Below are 22,744 nucleotides of genomic sequence, written 5' to 3'. Positions count from 1 at the left end.
TTACTGTGTAATCTTGGGCAATTTACAAAACCCAATCTGTAAAATGGGATTGTTCTGCAGATTAAATTAAATGCTATATTACAATGATAATAGGAAACACTTACACAGTAACTTCTATGAGCCATTTTTCTAAGACCTTTATATATATATATATATAAATTAATTAATTTGATATCCACAACAAACCTATCAGATTATTATCCCCAGTATACTGATGAAGAAACTGAAGTTCAGAAAGGTTAAAAGTCCTGCCAAGAATGACACACCTAGTGAGTGGCAGAGGCAGGATGCACACCCAGGCAGTCTGGCTCTGAGATCAAGCTCTTGATCACCCTACAAGCTACTATAGCCACCTACTTTCCACTGCTGATTGTTCTCATGATGGTCAAGCAACTGACAGAAGCTCTCTGATTTCACATAACTCTGTAAGACTTGCAGCCTGAAGTTCACACATGCATAACACACATTTAATAGAGCACTTCATCTTCAACCAGGCAGGAGAGAGTCATGAACAGGACAGGAGCATAGGGTCACTTGACAACAAGAGAAAGAAGAACAAAACCAGGACTCAGGAATTTAGCCTCCAACAAAACACCTCTGGCCTTTTTACTTTTTGCTCTAGCATGGAAAAGGCTTACTCCAGATTCACTAGAATACGCAGGACAGGGAAGCTGAGGGAGGGTGTCTTCCGTTTGTGGAGGATCCATCTTGCTTTCTCCTGTGTGGGACTGAGGTGTTCTTTCACAACATGGCTGTAGACCAGGTGTCAACTAACTATGGCCAACTCCTGCACCACTGGTTTTTATAAACAAAGTTTTGTGGGAACATAGCCAGGCTTATTCTTTGATGTTTCTTCCATGGTCATATCTACTCTACTTCAGCAGATCTGAATTGTTGCAATGAAGACCATATGGCTTGCAAAGCCATGTATCTGGCCCTTTGCAGGAAATGTTTGCTGATCCCTGCTGTTCACCTTAGGCCAGACTTTCTATATATCAATATGGCACACATGATCAATTCTCTGTTCTTAACTAGGGAAGGAAGAAGATGTCCTCTCGGGTGTTTGCCAGGGGAGATATGAAGTAGGATGTCCGTAAGAAGAAACAGTATGAAAATAGACATGGCCAGAATAGGATATTGCAGAGTGATATCCTATGTTAATCTGTGTGATGTGATAACATGGCTCGATAACATGGCTCAGGGGTCAACTGGGAACCACTGGGTTAAACAAACAAGCAGATTTTGCTTCTGCGGGACTTCTCAGGACCTTTAAAAAGCCATCAAGCCTTGAGAGGGCTGCGAGGGAGACAGGGCTTAGAGAATGTCTTTTGTCTATGGAGCTATCTTCTTCAGAATGTTCTTTGACAAATGCTGAAACAAAAGAAGTCTTTAGAATTATGCTCCCTGGGAACCTGGAGTGAAAACTGTGAGCACTATGGCTGCATGAGCATGCTTTTTCTTGACAAGGAAAGAGGCAGAACAGAACTAAAGAGTAGAAAAAAGAAAGAGGTGTGTGAAGAGGAGAAGGAAGGAAGCAGAGCCCTGGAGAGACAACTTGTGAGGATGTGAGGAACACTTACACAATTGGACTGTCGGAGGGAACAGCATGTCAAAAGCTGGGCTGGATGTGTGGTCACTTTCACCATTACTATTGTCATTGTCTGCACCACCAGAGAAGCTTACCTTCCCTGAGGGTCTGACTACTTGGCAGATCCTGCATTATATCTTTTAGACACATGATGTCACTTAATTCCCATTTTACAGATGAGGATGTAGAGTCACAGACAAGTTAAATAACTTACCCAGAGTCAAAGCTTATGAAGATTATAAGTGGCAGTGCATAAATTCACCTTTGTGAGTTGGACCCCAGAGCCCATGTTCCAGCACTGCCCTGCCCTACTTCTAGCTGAGTAAGATGGAGTCCTGGCATTCCATTGCACGACACACAAAGGATACTGTATACAAATGCAACACCAAAACATTCTGAGGAAAAGACAAAACAAATAAACTAACGCCACTTGGGATATTTGGCTGCACAGGGCCAAACAGCTAGAGGACCGCCTTTTTTTTGCAGCACATTCAGATGTTTAAATATCATATTTTCTTCCCCTCTGTCTTTTTACTTTTAAACTATCCCCTCTTAACTTAAGTCATAAGTTATATATCAGGCTGTATCAGGCTTATCCAATGTATTACACTTGCTCATAAAGTGAACATTAGAAGACATTTTTTGAATGTTAAAAAGCATTTGCAGCCCAAACACTATGACTACTGTATTTACAATAAGCTTCATTTAGATTTCATACAACTGCCAGTTCTTTTTGGGAGAATTGGGGCCCTCAGAACAGCTACCTAGGACAGATTCCGAAAACATGAATCACAGCTCAATTAAATATTTCGTGGCTCAGAAACATGCCTGCGTTGAATGCTCACATTTATCCAGTCTGAGCTAACCGCTGATTTCCACACTTAAAATATGGTGAAAATAGAAAATCACACTACCTGGGGGTTGGGGGAGGGGAGATATGATCCCAGGTCTGGAAAAGCAATCCAGGATGTGAAAAATTTGCACATGAGTATTCTGGATTTGCTACAAGGGGGAAAAAAAAGATGGTTCCACTGACATGCTACAAAAATCAGCTGTGGGCTCCTGAAGGCAGTTTGTGTGGGACTGTCCACCTCTGATTTACTTTCTTGAGTCTATAGCAAATAAAGGACAGCTGCAGGCGGGCCAGAGTGAAATAGAAAGGCTGTCACACTGTTGTAAATTTCTGTTTACCTGGTAAGCGGTGAGGGCACGGCTCTGGGCTCCTTGGTCCAGAAGAGCTGCAGGGCAGAGCGTTCAAATCGTGGCTGCTGCCTTTCACGCTGCTCCAGCTGCTTCTAAGATCCCATTGGAAACCCCAAAGGGCTGGAGAGCCTCAAGGCCAATATTACGTTTCCAAAAGTCTTTCTCCCCCACCAGACCCCCTCCCCCGACCTTGCTTGCGTCGACTTTGGAGCGGCTCAGGTTTCTTCCACCCCTGCTCCAAGCAGCTGGGAATCCAGGCGTTATGCTGTCCAAGTGAGGCGGCCCCTGAAACCACTTCCAGATGTGCTTGGCAGGCGGGCTCCGAAGGGCCAGACTTCCTCTCGCGTCCTCCTCTGGCAGCCTGCAAATCATTTCGAAAACAAGGCTGCTCTGGAAGAAAAGATTCAAAACTGGAGAAAAGCAAATTCTTGGAGGGTGAATTTCTATCACACGTTGGGTCCAGGTAAACTTTGAAAGAGCAGAAGTGAAAAAAATTAAGTTCATACTGATTTTAAGAAAATCTTCATGGCCACTAGCGTCTCCTGAAATGCCCTAGTCATTAAAATGCTGTTGTCCCCAAATCACAATCCAGATAAGAGCCATTGTCTCATTCTACGGCAGTGATAGAGGTTTCAAGATGGTGTGTTTTGTGCCTGAACGTGGAAAGGAATCACGCGGAGAATCAACCCCACCCAGCTCTGGGCTGTTCTGTGTCTCTGCCATTGATTCTCAGAAACCCAGGAAATGGTGCCAGCACCCTGCCAGGGATCATGAAATTTATTCCTGCAACAGCCTCTCTCCCTAGATCCTATAAGGAAATGAGTTTGCCTCTACTCACTGCCACCTTCTAAAGTGATACTCCCCAAAAGAAATACAATGCAAACCACATTGTAATTTAAAGTTAGATAGGAGCCACTTTACGTACAAAGAGGTAAATTAATTTTAATGATATATATTTTATTTAAACCAATATATATATAAAAATAATATTTCAACATGTAATCAATATAAAACATTATTAACAAGACATTTTATACTTTTTTTGGTATGAACTCTTTAAAATCTGGCATATACTTTACACTTGCAGCACATCTCAATTTCAACACTAAATTTTATCAGGAACAATTGATATGTATTTAGGTTTCATAAAATTTGCATTTTAAAAAGTAGATTCACATACTCAAGTTGCTCCAAACATACTGCAGTTTTCCAATAACCGAACTGCAAGTCAGTTTCATAATTCAGTTTAAACTGATTAAGTAAAACGTAAAATTCAGTTCCTCAGTGGCACTAGGCACACTTTAAGTTCTCACAGCCAGTGTGGCTAGTGGGTGTGGCTAGTGGCTCCTGTACTGAACAGCGCAGCTCTGAAGAATCTGGTGGAAGTTTTTCAGACTTGAACTTGGAGGGTGGGAGTATCCCGAACAGCTTCCATTTGTATAGAACTTTGAACACCGACAAGGAATTTTTTCACATTTTTTATTGTGTTTTATTCGCACAACATTCCCATTAGGTAAGTCGAGATGTTTTTTGCCCCAATTTGCAAAGGAGCACATGGAGGCTTTGAGCAAGTTAGTGATGAAGCCAGGACTGGAATTCCTGTTTGGTGCTTTAAAACTGTTTCTTACCTCAGGCGAGTCTCAAATACTAGGATTTTCGGCCGCAACTCTAGGGTTAAATTGTATCCACAGTTACATCTTCGCTTGGTCATCCTTCAGCATTCAGGCACTGTATAGAGTTACTGGAAGCTCTAGCGGCATTCTTATATACTCCCATCCTAAAGCCCTCACACCATTCAGCACCTGTGTCATTTTTCTTTGGAGCAGACTCAACATTACACTATTCCTCTTCTCCCTTGGCTCCCAGTGAGCTGTTTTAAACCACAGCTCTACTCAGTTTTTTAGCTAACAGACATGGCTGTAAAATGTTTCTCTTTGGTTGTGGCAATGATACATTTTATACATTGATTACCTGCAGGAAGTCAGAAGGTTTGGTGGCAGCACAGGGTACTGTGCACTAAGTATTCCTGCACCAGTCCTCACTGTACCCACATAAGCAAAAATAGCAACGTTTCCTGGCTCAGGGCTTGACACTGCCCTTCCAGAATTATGTACTGTCAGGAGCAACGGGACAGTCCCTCAGACATGTCCCAAGGCACCATGTTGGAAAGCACTCTAAGCTGACTCCTGCCAGTTGAGTTTCCTCGAAAGACTGGGTTTTCTACTCCTTTGCATCTCTCATCCACTTAGCAGAATGACTGACCCAGGGTAAGAGCTGGTAAATAAGTAAGTTCAGAGGGTATGACAACCAAAGCACCCCAGAAGGGGACTTAGAATTGAAATAATAAAGACTTTGTTTTCATAGATCCCACTTGCTATTCATATTAACTTCCATATGGACCCAAATCTCTCTGTCATTGCTCTTTGTACACTTTCTCCCTGACCCCCTACTGTCTCCAACTCCAGATTCTCCTGTATTTCTGCTGGGCCATGAACTGAGGATGCAAGAGGCTTATTTCTATGACTTTGATTTCTACTTTAGATGCACAGATTCTCTCCCCTGGAGAAGAAATGAAACCAGAAAGAGACACAGGATAAAAGGGGCACTCTGGTAAGTGCAGTGGCTATTGGCATGGGCTCTGGAGAAAGACAGACAGACAGACCTAGGTGTTAGCTCATACGTTATACTTACACACTACTGAAAATCTCACCTTCAGTTTCCTCATCTGTAAAGTGGGGCAGCCTCTTGGGGATTAAAAGACATCATGCACATAAAGCACTCGGTAAGGGCTCTGTACATGGAAGTTATTATTATTGTTGTTGTTGCATGAAGACACCCCAAGGTATGAACTAGACAAAGAAACTGTAACAGTAAGTTACTGGTAACTTCTTTTTAAAAAGTCCAAATGAGTTATATGATGTTGCGAACACTGCTGGTAGCCTATTTAATAACCTCTCTGCTCCTTCCCTTCAAATAGAAACACTTTATCATTTGAGGTAGCAAATGCCCAGTTAAAAATACCTTCTCAGAGGGTCTGCAGCTAGAATGGCATGTGAGTAGAAGTCGGCTGTCTGCGACTTCCTAGAAAGCTGTTGTTTTCCTGGCAAAGAGCTGTTGGTGCCTTTTGCCCTTTCCGCCTGTCTGAAATCCAACGTGAATGCCTGGAGGTAGAGTAGCCATCTCGCAGCTCTGTGGATAAAAGACCCACACTGTGTGGCTGCATATGGCTACATGGGCTGTGTGTAGGGACTACAGTGTGAAATCAGTTAGGGTCCTGGTAGGAGGCAGATGGCTCACTCCAATGGGCTGATGGTGGAGACTGAAAAAAGGCACCATCCGGAAAGGTGTAGTCAGTACTAGGGAAACACGATTAAGAGATGGCGTAGTATCCTGGGGTTAGTAACTGCAGGGGGCTATTACCACTTCCAGTCCTGAGGGCAAGAGTATGGAGTGGTTACCAGGACTGGGAGACAGTAGCTGCATGGACAAGGCTGCCTAACAGGAGCAGCCTCTGCTGACCCCCACAAAAGGGACGGGGGTTCTTACTCCAACCTTATAATCTCCTGTTGGTGGTGCTTCCCATTGGCCAAACCCAACTGGAAATCAGACAGCAGGAGAGCTCACGTGATGTAATACATCTAGGTCAGCTTCAGGGCACTGAACAAGTTAAAGAAGAGGAGGGAATAGATCCGAATAAGCCAAAGGAAATTATCCTTGTACAGTGTGGTTAGGGTTCTCTGGCATTGTGTGATTCAGCAGCCCTGCACATGTTAATGTTAAGGAGGGCAGAGCAAGGACATAGGAAAAACCCAAGTCCCTGGTGGCACTGGGAGTCACCACAGCAGCCCTGAACTGACCACTTTTGGAACATCTTACGTGAGGAAAGTAAACCTGAATGTGGCTAAGTCACTGTGGTCAGCTTTCAGTGATATTCCCAAACGCAGTCCCATGTGAACTATACGCATTTTTGATTTGTAGTAGCAGTAGTCAACACAATGTATGTCTGAATCATTATTATTCCATTTTATTTCTTATTAATTGAAAGTCAGATGTTCAGCATTTCTTACCCAATGGGCCTGCCTTGGCTGAGTGTACTACCTTGTAGATAAAGTCTTAGATAAAATCTCCTAAGGCTGATGAATGTGACTGGAAGGGAAGGAAGCAGCATTCTGTGGCAGCAGTGAATCACTGCACTGGGTCAGGCTGATAAGCCTCTACTTATTGCCTTGATCAACTAGGGCTGGGCTCCAAGATCACCCACGCAGGGCAGGAAATCCTAATACAGGAGCCTCAATTCCCTCTCTTTGTCTGGTAGGGCTCAATGACAGGTCATCTTCTTGTTCGAAGCTGAGGTGCTCTGGCTCTTCCCTGGAGCCCCTGAGGTCCAGCAATTACTCCTGCACCTGACTGTCTGCACTTGGGGTCCCCTTCTCCCAGATGACATGACTGTTTTCCTTCCTTGGCTCTTGCACCAGTTCCTTGCTCTGGTAACTGGTGTAGGCTCTACCTGGCTTGGAGTCCTGCCTGGCTCTTGCCAGCTACCCTCTCCACGCCTTGGCCACAGCTCTAGCCATGGCCGGAGCCCGGCGATCTGGGAACAGACCTCTCAGACACCATCTGCTCTCTTCATCTCGGGAATGGTGCCTGCCTAGGCTCTCTGCTGTTGTGCTCTGCCCACCTGCTGGCACTCCTCAAAACCCCTTCTTAGACTGCTGCCAATAACCCCTTGGCCCAGGTCCTCAACTGAGATTAAGGTATCCCTTGGACAAGGCGATTTACACTCTTGGCTGAAAACACAGCACTGTCTGCCACCTCTCAGCTCCAGTCCCTCCCTCTCAGACTGATTCCTCAGTGGCCTATAGCTTAGGAGGAGCAGAAACAGAAGTAATATAATGAAAATGATGACAATTATAGAAGTAAAACAATCTACTACTTACTAAATGCTAACTACATGCCGGGCAATGCATAAGCAAAGGCCAGTACTTTTGTGTTTTTGTGCCTTTTGTGCACAGAATAGAAACAAATTTCAGTTACCACAGTTTAGTTTAGTAACATCAGTTCCCCAACAATACAGTTCAAATCTGTTACCATAGTATATCAACTGTGAGTAACTGGATAGTTACAAACTTCACTGCCAGGTTTTCAGTCCACAAACTGACTAAGCAGATAACAGATCCACATCATGATCAGGGATCAATCGTGTCACTTCTCTGACTGTCTGTGTTTGGTCACTGGATAGCTGTTACTCAGCTTATGTACAGACGGAAGAGCATGTCGTTGTGTTGTTTCCTTAATTCCTAGTGATAAACCCATGTGATATTTACAAAAATAGATAATAGAGAGAACTGGCCAACAAAGATAAAAGTATAGCATTGGGGATCTGAATAAGGAGATGCCACAGCAGGAGGTGCAGACTAGATGTCTAACCTGGGAACTCACAAGGATCTCTGTAAATGCCAATAAAGGATAAAAACACGCTGGGAAAAAAAAAGAGAAAAGTGTAGCAAAGGAATGAAAAGTGACAATGGTGGGAGTGAAGTTCAAATCAAAAATAAATGGAGGTAGAGAAGAAACAGCTGGCTGTGGGACGACACTGTCACTATTCAACTCTAGCTATACAGCCAGAGAAATCTAGGAAAGGTGACTTTCTGAACATAAATAAGGAAAGTGGTTGTGATGAGAAGGATGAAGATGCTCCAGAGGAAGTGACATGGGCAAAAAATTCACATTAAAGGAACTCTCAAAGATATTTCACGATGTTGAAAGTGCAAAGGATAAAATATGGGAAGCTGATCCAAACTCAGAAAGGAGCATGACAATTTGCTAAGGCACAGAACAGAGGCTCACTCCTTGAAGGAAGTTTTGTGACAAGAAGATAAGCACTCAGATACTCTTGGTGAGTTGTATTAAAAAAAACAAAACAAAACCCTAAATATTTAATTTTCTATGTTTCCAATGTTTTAAATTACAGTATAACAAATAAATACTATCTACTATTTTTTTCATTTCTTAATATATTTAAAACCAACAGTCTATATTCAACGTCTTATAATAAGCTATAATGAAAAAGAATCTAAAAAGAATGTGTATGTATATGTATAACTGAATTGCTTTGCTGTACACCTTAAATTAACATTGTAAATCAACTACACTTCAATAAAAAATAAAATTAAAAAAAAAACAGTAAGAGAGTTTTAAATATATTAACAAAACATTTTAATGATTGCAAACAGAACAACAGCAATTTTCCGATTGAGAATTAAGATTGCTTCACAGGGTTTCAACTTTCATGGTCATTTTCACAGAACTGCACTCCCATGCAAGGCAAGGACTGCCTATACTTTACATACATGATCTCATTTGATCTTCAAAATAACCCTAAGAAATAGATGCTATTATCAGCCCCATTTTATAGACAAAGAATCTGAGGCTCAAAGGAAATAAATAATTGGGCCAAGACCACATAGCTCATAAATGGCTATGCCTACTGAATTCTAAATCGCATGGTCTGAACCCCTAGGCTATACTGTGAGCCCAGGTATGTACTGATGGGTGTTTGATACGTGGGAACAGGAGTAAACGACAGAAGGAGGTGAGAGATGAAGGTACCTTCTCTAATATAACTTCCAAGGGCTAGAGCAGCATTGTCCAATAGAGGTTTCTGTTTTCTATTATATTTTTATAGAACATAAATATTTATGTAATCTATAATATAGAAACAGAATATATTGAACCCTAGTACACATGTAAATCTACACGTACCTCTGAATCCATCCTTTCTTGATCCTCCAGGATCCTGCTCCATTAAATTTCAACTCTCCCTGAAGCAGGCCTACTTGATTAACTCAACCAACTCTCATTTTCAATCTTCTCCCTTGCTTGCTTCTCATTAGTGAGGCTGAAAACAAACAAACAAACACTTTCCTGGACTCCTATCACCACCTGCCTGCAAGATGACCTCTTGTTTTCCTCTGTAACAGAACCTTGACAATTAGCTAGCTGGGCACTTGGTCATTCTAAATAAAAACCACATTTCTCAAACTTCCTTCAACTGGTTGTGGCCTTCTGACTAAATATTGGCTTATGAGATGTAAGAAATAATAGGTAAAATTCCAAAATGTGTTCTGGAGAGAGGAACATTCCCTTACTCTTTCCTGCTGGCTAAAATGCAGATACAGTAGCTAGAGCTGGGGTAGCCATCTTGTGTCATGCACTGGAAAGAGGAATTCCAATCCACAAAGTCTACAAATGCTTAAAGACTTGGTGAAACAGAGCTGCCACTCTGGCTTTAGATTGTCGCTTCCAAAATTCATTTACCTGAGAGAAATACAAACTTTTAAAGCCATTATTATCTTGGTATTTCATCTCTAGAGCTAATGTAACCTTAATACACCAACTGTCCAATTCTGGCCAGCAAAACCTAAGGGCAAGTGTGCTGGGTGTCTTCTGGGGAAAATGTTTTTCCTCCCTGTAAAAGGAGAGTTCTATTTCCCCATCCTGCCCGTCTTCCTGCTTCATGCCTTTGGGCGTGTTTGTGTGAGGATACAATGTCCAGAGCTGCAACAGCTTTCTTTCGACCACAAAGGAAGGGTCAAGAGAAATTCAGAGTCACTAATTGGAACCCTGACACCACTGAATTGCTGAACTAACTCTGGACCTACCTACTTTAAATTTATTTTGCAAGATAATTAAGAGCCTTACGATTTAGCCACTTTGTGTTGGATATTCTGCTACTCATGACAGAAGGTGTTTCCAAATGACATATTCTCCTGCTCTGATCTAAATGTTTGTGTCCACCCCCGACCAAATTTGTATGTTGAAATCCTCCCCAACAATGTGATGGTGTTAGGAGGTAGGGCCTCTGGTATTTTGGTGCTTAGGTCACGCGAGTGGAGCCCTCATGAACGGGATTAGTGCCCTAACAAAAGAGAACCTAGGGAGCTGCCTCATCCCTTCCACCAGGTAAGGAAACAGCCAGAAGTCAGTGGTCTGCAACCTGTAAGAGGGTCTTCATCAGAACCCAACTATGCTGGGACTCTCATCTTGGACTCCCAGCCTCTAGAGCTGTGATAAATAAATGTCTGTGGGTTATTAGCTGCTTAGTCCGTAGCTAATAACAGCAGCTAATAATTACAGCAGCCCAGACTAAGACATCTCTATTCCTCCTTCAGTCTTACCTTTTCAACTGGATCTTTCTTCTGGGCCCTCAGTCAAGCTCAAGTCTTATCCATGAACAATAGTAAGAACAGCTTGTCCTGTACCCATTTTTCTTCTCCAGCCACTGTTCTTTCTTTCATTTCATGGGCGAGTCTCTGTAAAAAGTAGACTACACATGTTATCTGTGCTGCCTTGCTTGTTGTTCATTCTTCGATCTTCTGTGGCTTCCCTCCTCCCACTCCTTTGAGTATTTTAATCTAGGCCATTAATAACCTCCTAGTTTGCAAATCCAGCAGACACTGCTTCTTTTTCTTATCTGACCTCTCTATGGCTTTTGGCTGTGATAACCACTTCCTCTCTGTGAAAGCTCCTTCGCTCAGGGCTTCTTTGACATCGATCTCACCTAGTTCCCTTTTGACTGCTCTGGCTATTCGTTCCCCATTTCGTTCATGAGTGCCTCCTTCTGTCTTTGCCTCTTAAATACTGGCTTCTTCAGGGCGCTATTCTGCCTCCCTCTTCTCTGCCCTTTCTACACTCTCCTCCTAGGTGGTAACTTCCATTCCAAAGTTTCAAAGATTGAAGGTAGCTTTCTTAAGAATTGGGGACCTATTTTAGACTCCTCACTTAAGCAAAGTTGAATCAAAGCTGCTCTGGTAAAATATCTTTCCCATTGGATTAAGCATCTTGTCATGGATCAAACTGTGTCCCCCCAAAAGACATGCTGAATCTTAATGCCCAATACCTGTGAACGTGACTTTATTTGAACATAAGGTGTTTGCAGATGTAATCAAACTAAGATGAGATTCTAGGATGGGCCCTAATCCAATGTGACTGCTGAACTTAGAAGAGAAACAAACACACAGGGACTATGCCATGTGATGACTGAAGCAGAGGTTGGAGTGATGCAGCTACAGGCCAAAGAAGGTCTAGGATTGATGGTCACCACCTGAAGCTAGAAAGAGGCAAGGAAGCATCCTCCCCTACAGGTTTCAGAGGGTTATGTCCCTGCTGACACCTTTTTTGAAATTCTAGCCTCTAGAACTAAAGGTAAGACAACAAATTTCTGTTGTTTTAAGCCATCAGTTTTGTGATACTTCGTTACAGCAGTCCAAGGAAACAAATACAGACTTCCACCACTGTGCTGAAGCTCCTGATCTAAGCAGACAGTTATAACTTGTAATCTCTTTTGCTTAATAATTTGCCTTCATCTTTTCCTTGGTTCAGAGGTTTTCAGCCTTTCGAATGCCATGCACCAGTTTTGCTTTGTTTTTTAATTTGAATATCAACACTGGGGTTGCAACTTTTAATTCTGTCATTGGTCTTTCGCTATAGGACATAAAAAAGAAAAAGGTACGGGGAGAGTATAGCTCAGTGTTAGAGTGCATGCTTAGCACGCATGAAGTCCTGGGTTCAATCCCCAGTACCTCCAATAAAACAAACAAACCACAATCTACTTACAGCCTCATTCATAAAAGTTAAGACATTTTAACACTAAACTCTCAGAATAAAGCCAAGTTCTTTAAATATTTTAAGTTTTATGAAAAACTCATTATTCTATACCAACTTTTCCAGTGTTGTTTCAGATACATAAAAATTTTATAACCAAAATATTTAAGAGCCCATGTTATGTATATGACCAAGAAAAATATCAATACACACATGCTCACAGCCTTCTTTCTTTGTTCCCAGTCATCTTCCCATTCCCTTTCCAAATTCTCTCTGACCATATTATGAAATTGGGGCGTTAATCAGTGAGAGTAAGAACTTGAGGAGCAGGAGCTGGAAAGAATAGTAAGAATTTCTTCTAAAAAGGGAGAGAATTACCTCTCAAAAGGAAGTTTAGATGAATGAGAAGGTGGGAGAGGCATGCTTGGGTTTGAGAGAGTTAGGAGAGGGGGATGAGCGAGGCACATGAGAGAAATTGAAAACAGTAAGATGGAGAAAAATAAACTTTAGAAAACTTGGTCTACATTATGTGTATTCGGTCTTTGATACCTTCTTCAGAGAGTGAAGTAGGGATTTAAATTGTTTTCTTCTTTTCTTTTCCTTTTCCTGCTGGACTTGTAACTCTTGAGTGTGAGTCTGTGTAGGACCAGATCATAAGGCAGCACGGGTTACTTAAGACTGATCAGAGTAAGTATGCTCTAGTGGTTAGAGGCTGGGGCTCTGGAATCAGAAATTCTGCGTTTGAATCCTGACCCAATCCTTTTCTGCTGTGTGCCCGTGAGAGTATTACTTTACTTTTCCGTGCCTCATTTCCCCATCCACGAAAGGGAGATAAAAGTACCCACTTCACCGGATCGTTGGGAGAAACATAAAATTAAGGTAAGGAGGAAACTGCTTGCCAATGAAAGACCCTCACAGGTTAGAGAGTAATAAAATAGAAATCTATATACAATCTCCCACCTGCCTAAACAAAACAAAACAACTTTCGCGGCTCACCGTTCCTAAACTTCTTGTCATGGCACCCCGCCCCCAACCTGGTCTGCTCTATTTGCCTTTGCAGGTTTAGCGCCAATCTTCCCTCGGGTGTTCTTAGCGGCTGCGGGCACTCAGCGCTCGCGGCAGCTCGGTCGTGGTCCAGACTCCCGCCCTCCCGCCCGCCTCGGCGGGCATCCTTGACGCCTCCGCGCCTCGGGGCTCACGTCACCCCCTATGCAGAGACAGACTTCCTTCTCCTCTCCCCGCGCTCCTGGCACTTCAAAACCTCTACGTGAGCTTTTCTCCCGCTGTTATCATTGTTCACAGGGTTTGACTCGCCCGCACGTCCTAGATGCTCAATTAAAGTGGCCTTAAAGGAAAACGCTGTACCTTCTCCCGCAAATACAAAACGGGGGGCTCTGGGTGAGGAGGGGAGACTTGGTCGGTAAGCAGTGTCCTTCCACCCTTAAATCCGTTGCCCCGAGTGCCGGGGCCAGCCACGTCGCCCAGGGGTGGGGGCGGGGCGGGGCTCCCTCGCCAGGACTCCTCTGCTCCACGCAGGCCTTCAGCCTTGCCCTGGACGCCGGCGGTCACGGGGCCGTCGCGCCCCACGCAGCACCCCCAACCCCCGCGCACAGCTGGAGGCGGGTCCCCGCCCTTCCCCCGGAGCGGCGGCGCCGGAGCGGGCGCGGTGCATTGTGGGCAGAGGGGCGGGGGTTGGGAAGATGGCGGCTCCCAGCCTCCTCAACTGGAGGCGAGTTTCCTCCTTCACGGGGCCGGTCCCCCGCGCCCGGCACGGACACCGGGCGGTGGCCATCCGGGAGTTGATGATCATCTTTGGAGGGGGCAACGAGGGCATCGCGGACGAGCTGCACGTCTACAACACGGGTAGGCGCGGCGACGGTTCTTCGGCCCCGCCTGTGGGAGCCGCGGAGGGGGAGGGGAGGCGAGGCGGTGGCCGCGGCCCTGACAGCTGTCACCGCCGGGTCACTGCCTCCACTGGCGGGTGGCGGGGAGCGCGGCTCGGCCGGGCGGCCCCGTTCCCGCAGTGTCCTGGGCGGGAGCTCCGTTTCCCCGGGATCCGCGGGGCAGAACCGGCCCTGAGCGGGCCGCGCCGGCCCTCGGGCAGGCGGTCCCGGACCCCCCCGCTCCGGCCCTGCTGGCGGACGTAGGCTAGAGAGACGGTTTCCACCCGCCTGGGCCTCTTCCCCAAGTCTCGCCCACTCCGGGGCCCCGAAATCCCGCCCCTGTCAAAAACCAAGTCCAAACCAAAGCTCTTCTGGGCCTTTCCTGTCTTTGCCTGCCTGCCTGCCTGCCTGCCTTCCTTCCTTCCTTCCTTCCTTCCTTCCGTGGGAGGAAGAGAATATAGTGGGGATGAGGAGGAAAAGCGAGAGGCCTTCTAGTACTTAAACCACAAAAACAACCCGGTATCTGGCAGGTGCAGTCAAGATTTTTACCCCATTGGTAGCCCTCTTAACTGACGGAGAAGTGGTTCATGGGTGAGACCCGCTCCTGTCTTTGCATGACTGTGTGTGTGTGCCCAAGCTCATCAGTGCAGCGCTCGGAAAGAGTACTGTCAGCTTGAGCGTCGCTGCAAATCAGAAATGCCCCCAGCCAGGGAAGCCCTGCTTTTGAGTACCTCCGTGGAATAGAAAGGAGGTTGGGATTTCATTTTTTTTCACTTATAAATGCGCCAGCTATCATGAGAAAGCTGTTTGCTTGGTGTAAGTTTAATTAATGAATTTTGGGTCTATGTCATGATCAGTAACTTTTCTTTGACCAAACAACTTAATCTTAGTGTCATTTAAAAATTAATAAAATGGTGATGTAGAGGGAATTTTATTTTTTCACCTTCTCCTACTCCTGACACCCCAGCATAAAAAGTTTAAAAGTTAGTTAATAACTTAGTGTCATGTAAAAACCTTGGCTTTGGAATAAGTTAGACCTGGTTTGAATTTCTCTTTGCCAGTTGCCCAGAATCAGCGCTAAAGTTAGTAAACCTAAGTGTCAGATTTTTCGCTTGTAGACTGGAGAGGATGATACTCACCAAGTAGGATTTTTGTGAGAAATTAAATTATATAGATCAGGGTTTTTCAACAGCAGCACTATCAACACTTGAAAGGGAGACTTCTTTGTTGTAGGGGGCTGCACTGTATTCACTAAGATGTTTGACAGCATCGCTAGCATCTACCCACCAGTTTCCAGTAGCTCCCCCCTCCCACCAGATGTGACACCAAAATTTTTTTGTTTGTCCCTTGGGGCAAAATTATTCCCAATAACCACTGATATAGATGATACATATAAAAGTACATACTCATAGTTTGTGATAACTGTTTTTTTATAATTGTTTTTAATTTTATTTTGGCAACTAGTTACAAATCAGTGGTTCCTACCAGCTGTTAGAGGAGACATCCCTCCAGGCTGCGCTGCCCATGGATTTGTCTGTGATGGTACCAGAATATTAGTATTTGGGGGAATGGTTGAATATGGAAGATACAGCAATGAGTTATATGAGTTACAAGTAAGTGTCTTTCAAGTTTATTATCTCAAGCTGAAGCTTTATTAACGATTGTGTTTATAATTCTTTGAAATTCTTTGCAAAATATTTCATTAACATACTTAAAATAGTGTGAGCTTCACATTTTATAGCATCAAAGAAAACTTTTTTTAGCCAAAGTTTCTAATGTAAGTCTTTTTCCAGTATCCAGTGCAACATTTGTAACGTTAAGATACCTGTTACTTAGCATCAATTGTACGTGTCATATGTTTGGCCTTTTGTATCTTAGTGCAGTGTTTTTCAACTTTAGCCCGCAGCAGAAGCACCTGGAGGGTTTGTGAAAACACAGATTGCTGGCCCCCGCCCTCAGAGTTTCTGAATCAAGATTCTCTGCAGTAGGGCCTCACAACTTGCGTCTCACCAAATTCCCACCTAATGCTGTTGGTCTCCAGACCATCCTTTGAAAACTTCTGTCTTAGTTATAGAAATTGTTACCCTCACATTAATAATCACTTTTTTTTTCTTTTCTGGCAAAACATGCAAAAGGGGTAACAATTTCAAATAGCCTTTCTGAATTTGACTCTCTAATAAACCAGACTCAGAGATTTCTGTGACATCTCTGAACTTTTATTCCTGAACTGTGCATATATTCCCGGGGCTATAATCATGAGGGTATCTGGTAGTTGGCAGACGTAGGTGGATTATGTCTATTTACAAGCAGTTCATTTAAAATTTTTAAAAAAATAGTTTCAGATAAAGCATCCATGGCAAGAGAATAAGTTTTGGAGTTTGGTTTGTAATGATCTTTATTGCTTATTTAAAGGTTAAAATAAATACCAGTCATGGATTACCTAATTTCAAAAAGTGAGAGTACATAAATTACATTTAATTTTAAGCTGTAAATAATGTTGAATTTTTCATTTCGACAAATATTTTAGAACTGCTAGTGTTTATTTTTATAAGCTTAGCTTGCCATTGTGGAAAGCTGTGAATATGAATGACTAGACTGAATTTCTATTGCAACATTCATTTTGATTCCAAATGCTTACTTGTCATTTGTCTCCAGAGTACCTTTTTGAAACCTGACTGGATTCGGATTAAAATGTATTGGTATGATGTTACACTGTTGACCATATAGGAATACTTTCCTGATTTTGTCTGAGTTTATTTATGCTCTTTTTTAGGCAAGTCGTTGGTTATGGAAAAAAGTGAAACCCCATCCCCCTTCTTCTGGTTTACCTCCTTGTCCTCGGCTAGGACATAGCTTCTCTTTATATGGTAACAAATGCTATTTGTTTGGTGGCTTAGCAAATGAAAGTGAAGATTCAAACAATAATGTTCCCAGGTATGCCGACATTTTTTCAGACTAAATGTTTATTTTATGATTTAGATTAAGGATGTTTAATTTCCCATATTTAATTATTAAAAGGGTGAAGCTTAGTCTTTTGCATTTAAACCTAACAGTGAATAAATTTGTTTCCATTTGTGTTTTCCTTAGTCCTAAAATATATCTGTTTTTCAAAATTATGCCTTTTCTAATCAGAAATCATCTTATTAAATTGTTGTTAATATAACTGCTTGTAGCAGTATATTTGTACATGTTAAGCCATTAAGTAATTTAGTTGTCGTAAGTGGTAATGAAAAGTAACATGGTTATTTTCAAATTAGATTTCTCTGGGAATTTGGTGACAAAAATCTGACTATAAATGAAGGCCAATACGTTTCTTATGTAGGAAGCTGTTAGAGTGTCTTACACATGCTAATAATTTTTGAACCCATCCTCTCCCACTTTTTGCAAATAGAATTAATCACTGCCTCTTTTCTTTTTGTATAGTGTTTTGATCACATGGTCATTATAGGATGTGAGATTTGGAGATTTAGTGTCTAAAAGGCTCTTTTCTAATTCATTGCTTACCATGTATGTCCTTTAAAGGAAGTGATCTAAGCCTGTTTTCCTTCACTGTGAAATGGGAGTGATTAAATACCTACTTTCAGTGCCATTGTGACCGCTAAATAACATCATTGGCATAATTTTAAAAGCACTTTCAAGTTACCATCAACATCAGTAGTTATCATCACCACAATAATGTCTTTTTACCGATGTAAGATTCATTAGTTTGATATTAGAATTAGCTTTTTTCCCCTCAAACTTTAAAAAATAACATATAGTAAAACATCATGGAAAATTTGGAAACTGCAGAAAAGGAAAAAAAATTATCCCACCACACGAATCCAGATACTTTTAGCACATCTTTTCTCAATTTTCCATTTAACAGATTTTTTTAGATACAGACTCATAAAATTCAAGAAATTAGAAAGTATACAAAGTTATTTCTCTTAGTATCACTGTTCTCAACATAGGCAAACACACATAATTCAACTCCATGTGTATCTTTTGGGACCTTTTCCATGTAACACATTAATCAGCTTTCAGTTGTGTTAAGGGCAAACTTCTCAAGTTTATGCTGCTTGAGGGAGCAACTAGATACATGTGATGCTTTTTAAAGCCTCTTTTAAAGCTAGCAAGTTCATTTCCCTTGACATTCCATTGGTCAAAGCAAGCCATAAGGCTAAGACCTGAGTCGATGATGCAAGGATGTTTATTGTGCTTGTTAGGAGAGGAGAGTTGGGAACATTAATCTGATCCTACACAGACATGTATTTTCCTTTATAAAAGTGGGATCATTCTTTTTGCTTTATGACTTTGGATGTTTACTTGTTTGGTTTTTTGTTTGTTTGCTTTTACCTTTAACAGTATATGTTGGAGATCTTTACATGAAAGTAGATATGGATTGACCTTATTTTTTTTAAAGGCTGAAAAGTAGTCAGTTATGCAAATTATTTAACCATTCCTCTACAGATGGACATTTAAATATTTCCATTATTTTGCTATTACAGTTTTTGCACATGTATAAATAATTTTTATAGGATTGATACTTATATAAGTGGAATTGAGAGGGTGGTCAAAGGGTACATTTAAGTTTGTTAGGTACTCCTGAAACAACCTCCAAAGAGACAGAGCTGTTTTATATTCCCAATAGTGGTGTATAAGAGTGCCTACACCCTTGGCAATACTGAATCGTCTCACTCTTCTTAGTTTTTCCTAACACAATCAATGAAATACATTTCATGGGATTATTTTGATTTATTTATTTATTTTTAAACTAGGAATGAGCTTGATTAACAATGCTTTTGGACATTTACAATTCCTTTTCTGAAATTGTTCAAAGCTTTATTTTTCTTTTTTAAAAAGAATTAAAGTATAAATTATATACCATTAAATTCATCCTTTTAATATGTACAATTCAATGATTTTTAGCAATTTACAGTGTTGTGTAACCATTACCACAATCCAGTTTAAGAACATTTCCATCAATCCAAAAAGAAACTTCTTACTCATTTGCAGTCAGTGCCTATTCCCATCACGATTCCTGGACAACTGCCAGTTTACTTTTTGTCTCCATAGGTTAACCTTTTCTGAATATTCCATATAAATGTGATTTTCTGCATTTATCTTCTTTCACTTAGCATAATGTTCTTGAGGTTCAGCCATGTTGTAGCATATATCAAATATTTCTTCCTTTTTATTGCTGAGTTGTATTGATACATCACATTTTGTCTATCTATTCATCAGTTGACAGACATTTGGATTGTTTCTAGTTTTTGGCTTTTATGAATAATGCTGCTTTGATAATTTGCATACAAAAGTCTTTGTATGTATATGTATTCATTTTTCTTGGTTAGATACCTACTAGTAGAGTTGCTGGGTCATACAGTAAATTTAGGTTTAACTTCTTAAGCACTAAGACTGTTTTCTGAAGTGACTACCATCTTACATTCGCAATGTATGAGTGTTTCAAATTTTCTACATCCTTGCTAACACTTGTTACCGTCTATCTTTGATTGTGGCCAGCCTAGTGGGTATAAGGTGGTATCTCGTTGTGGTTTTAATTTGCATTTCCCTAATGACTAATGATGCTGAGCATCTTTTCATAGGCTTTTTAGCCACTTGTTTATGTTATTTGGTGAAATTTCTTTTTTCTTTTTTTTTTTGGTGCTCAGTAAAGGTTTATTATGTTAAAAATACATCATTGGACATCAGGCACTCAGGTCAGACGTGTGTCTTTGGTGAAATTTCTATTCAAATCTTTGTTCATTTTAAAGTTAAGTTGTTTGTATTCATATTATTGAATTGTAAGAGTTCTTTATATATTCTAGATGCAAGTTTGCTTTTTAAAAAAATCACATACATGATTTGCAAATATTTTCTTCCAGTCTGTAGCCTGTCGTTTCATTTTCTTAATGGTATCTTTTGAAACATAAAGTTTTTACTTTTGGTAAGTTCTGTTTATCCATTTTTTCTCTTATGGATTATGCTTTTAGCATCCTTTTTAAGAACTCTTTGCCTGTCTCAAGGTTATGAAGATTTGTTCCTCTGTTTTCTCCTAAAAGTTCTATAGTTTTAGCTCTTACATTTTTTTATCTGTGATTCATTTTGAGGTAATTTTTATGCCTGGGGTAAAGTGAGTATCTAATAAATACATCTTTTTACATGTGGCTATCCAGTTGTCCCAATACTGTTTGTTAAAAAGATTATCCTTTTCCCATTGTATTGCTTTGGCATCTTTGTTGAAAATCAGTTCGCCATAAATGCAAGGGTTTATTTCTGGACTCTCAATTCTTTTCCACTGATCTGTATATCTGGCCTTATGCCAGTACCATACTGTCTTGATTATGATACCTTTGTAGTAAGTTTTGAAATAGGAAGATGTTAAGTTCTCAAATTTTATTATCTTTTTCAAGAGTGTTTTGTCTGTACACTTACCTAGCAGGGGAGATACCATGATCACAAAGGTGGTTTTCCCAGGGCAAGGATTATCCATTGCACTCCAGATGTGCTGACCCCTGCAATTTCCCCAAATGTGGGAGACTCGACTGTGTAATTTGTGGTAGTGGGAGAAGGAAAAAAAAAAAAAGAGTGTTTTGTCTATCCTGAATTCTTTGCATTTCTGGGTAAATTGTAGGATCAGCTTGCCAATTTCTGCGAAAAGTTCTGGGATTTTGATAGGGATAGTGTTGAATATATCGATCAATTTGTGGAAAGTTGCTGTCTTATTGAGTCTTCCAGCAATATTTTGAGGTTTTCAATGTACAAGTCTTGCTCTTATTTTGTTAAATTTATTGCTAAGTTTTTATTCTTTTGAATGACATTGTGAATAGACTTGTTTTCTTAATTTCATTTTTGAATTGTTCATTGCTAGGATGTAGAAATATAGTTTGTCTTTGTAGATTGATCTTGTATGCTGTAACCTTGCTGAATTTATTTATTATTTCTGATCATATTTTCATGGATTTCAGTTTTCATTTTTATTATTGATTCTTCGGAGTTCTGTCTATATTTTATATGTTCCAAATATTTTTCCCAAGTCTTCTGTTTGCCTCCCCCCTCCCCCTGCTTTTTAAGGATTTTCATTTTTGTTTCATCAAGTTTGGCAATATACTTTTTTAATGGCTTTCTGGCTTTATATCTTGCTTATTAGGAAATCTCTTCTATCCCAACACTATGAAAATAATTTTTCTATATTTTCTTCTAGTACCTTCACAGCTTTGTTTTTTGTTTAAAATATTAGTACATTTGGAATATATTTTTGTGACTAGTGTAAGGCTTTTTGCTTTTTCTTCAGAATGGGTTTTCAGTTCTCCCACCGCCATTTATTAAATAAGCCATCCACCTCCTACACTTTTGAAATCCCATCTCTGTCATATCTGAATTTTCATATAAATGGGTCTTTTTCTAGGTTCTTTAGACCAGGGGTACAAACTACATTCTGTAGGCAAAAATCTGGCCTGCTGCCTGTTTCTGCTAGTTAAAGTTTCGTTGGAACACAGCCATATCATTCATTTACATATTGTCTCTGGCTGCTTTTGTATTAAAAGAGCAGAATTGAGTAGTTGTGGCAGAATTTATGGCCTGTAAAGCCTAAAATATTTACTCTGTGATTCTTTACAGAAGGTTTGTCAACTCTTGTTCTACACTCTATTCTGTTTCATTAATATGTTTACCTTTCTATCATCAATTATGATGTTTGCTATAGACTTCTAGCATATGCCTTTAGTCAGATTAAGGAAGTTTTCTTTCTTTAAAATTTCTCTCTCTCTATATTTTTGTTGTTGAATTATACTTACTGTACAATATTATATGTTACAGGTGTACAATGTAGTGATTCACAATTTTTAAAGGTTATATTCCACTTATAGTTATTGTAAAATATTGGCTATATTCCCCATGTTGTACAGTATATCCTTGTAGATTATTTTGTACCTAATAGTTTGTATCTCTTAATCCCTTAGTCTTATATTGCTGCCCTCCTTCCTTCCCTCTCCCCACTGGTAACCACTAGTTTGTTCTCTATATCTGTGAGTCTGCTTTTTTGTTATATTTACTAGTTTGTTATATATTTTTTTAATTCCACATATATAAGGAAGTTTTCTTAAATCTATAGTTTGCTAATTCATTTTTTTCTCTTTTTTGGACCAAAAATGGATGTTGAAATAGTTCTAATTCATTTCAGGTATGGAAATGAGCTTACTATTTCTTTCCTTTAACCCATTAATTTTGTGAATTATTATAATTAGGTTCTGGAATATGAGCTACCTTTTAATTCCTAGTTAAACTTTATTATGTTAGTGTTATTTTCACACTTTACTGAGTTTACCCTGCTAACATTTACTTATACTATATATAGTTATTTGTTTGTCTACATTGTCTTTATTTCGGGAAGTGAAATATTATTCTCATCTGACTTGAGTGTCAGGATTATGTTACCCTGGGAGCATAATTAAGGTTATGCTCTGAGATTATGGGAAATTCTCCATCT

At 40.7% G+C, this 22,744-nt stretch overlaps 2 protein-coding genes and 1 pseudogene across 7 annotated transcripts in view; 2 read left to right on the top strand and 1 right to left on the bottom strand.

The window, feature by feature from the left end:
* Positions 1–14,012, bottom strand: part of GLT8D2 (glycosyltransferase 8 domain containing 2) — a 38,051-nt gene extending 24,039 nt beyond the window's left edge. Inside the window, exons 1-6 of one of the 5 annotated variants that reach the window (XM_072973100.1) lie at positions 13,760–14,012; positions 10,969–11,103; positions 9,554–9,689; positions 5,502–5,640; positions 2,981–3,181; positions 2,780–2,826 (exon numbers count right to left, since the gene is read on the bottom strand). The gene's annotated coding sequence lies outside the window, so the exon portion shown is untranslated. Of the gene's footprint in view, positions 1–2,779; positions 3,182–5,501; positions 5,641–9,553; positions 9,690–10,968; positions 11,104–13,759 lie in introns of all 5 variants that reach the window. The other 4 variants (XM_072973101.1, XM_072973098.1, XM_072973102.1 and 1 more) reach the window with 4 other exon arrangements.
* Positions 14,013–14,048: 36 nt separating this feature from the next.
* The window catches only part of HCFC2 (host cell factor C2), a 52,869-nt gene continuing 44,173 nt past the window's right edge, over positions 14,049–22,744 (top strand). For both annotated transcript variants that reach the window (XM_072973083.1, XM_072973084.1), the window contains exons 1-3: positions 14,049–14,257; positions 15,742–15,890; positions 17,051–17,211. In XM_072973083.1, the coding sequence (XP_072829184.1) occupies positions 14,095–14,257; positions 15,742–15,890; positions 17,051–17,211 (473 nt within the window). In that variant the 5' untranslated portion in view covers positions 14,049–14,094. The remainder of the gene's footprint in view (positions 14,258–15,741; positions 15,891–17,050; positions 17,212–22,744) is intronic.
* Positions 20,684–20,861, top strand: LOC116282751 (U1 spliceosomal RNA; annotated as a pseudogene).

The sequence above is a fragment of the Vicugna pacos genome, chromosome 12, assembly GCF_048564905.1.
Source record: "Vicugna pacos chromosome 12, VicPac4, whole genome shotgun sequence".
NCBI lineage: Eukaryota > Metazoa > Chordata > Mammalia > Artiodactyla > Camelidae > Vicugna > Vicugna pacos.
This window is presented reverse-complemented; position numbering and strand designations above follow the sequence as displayed.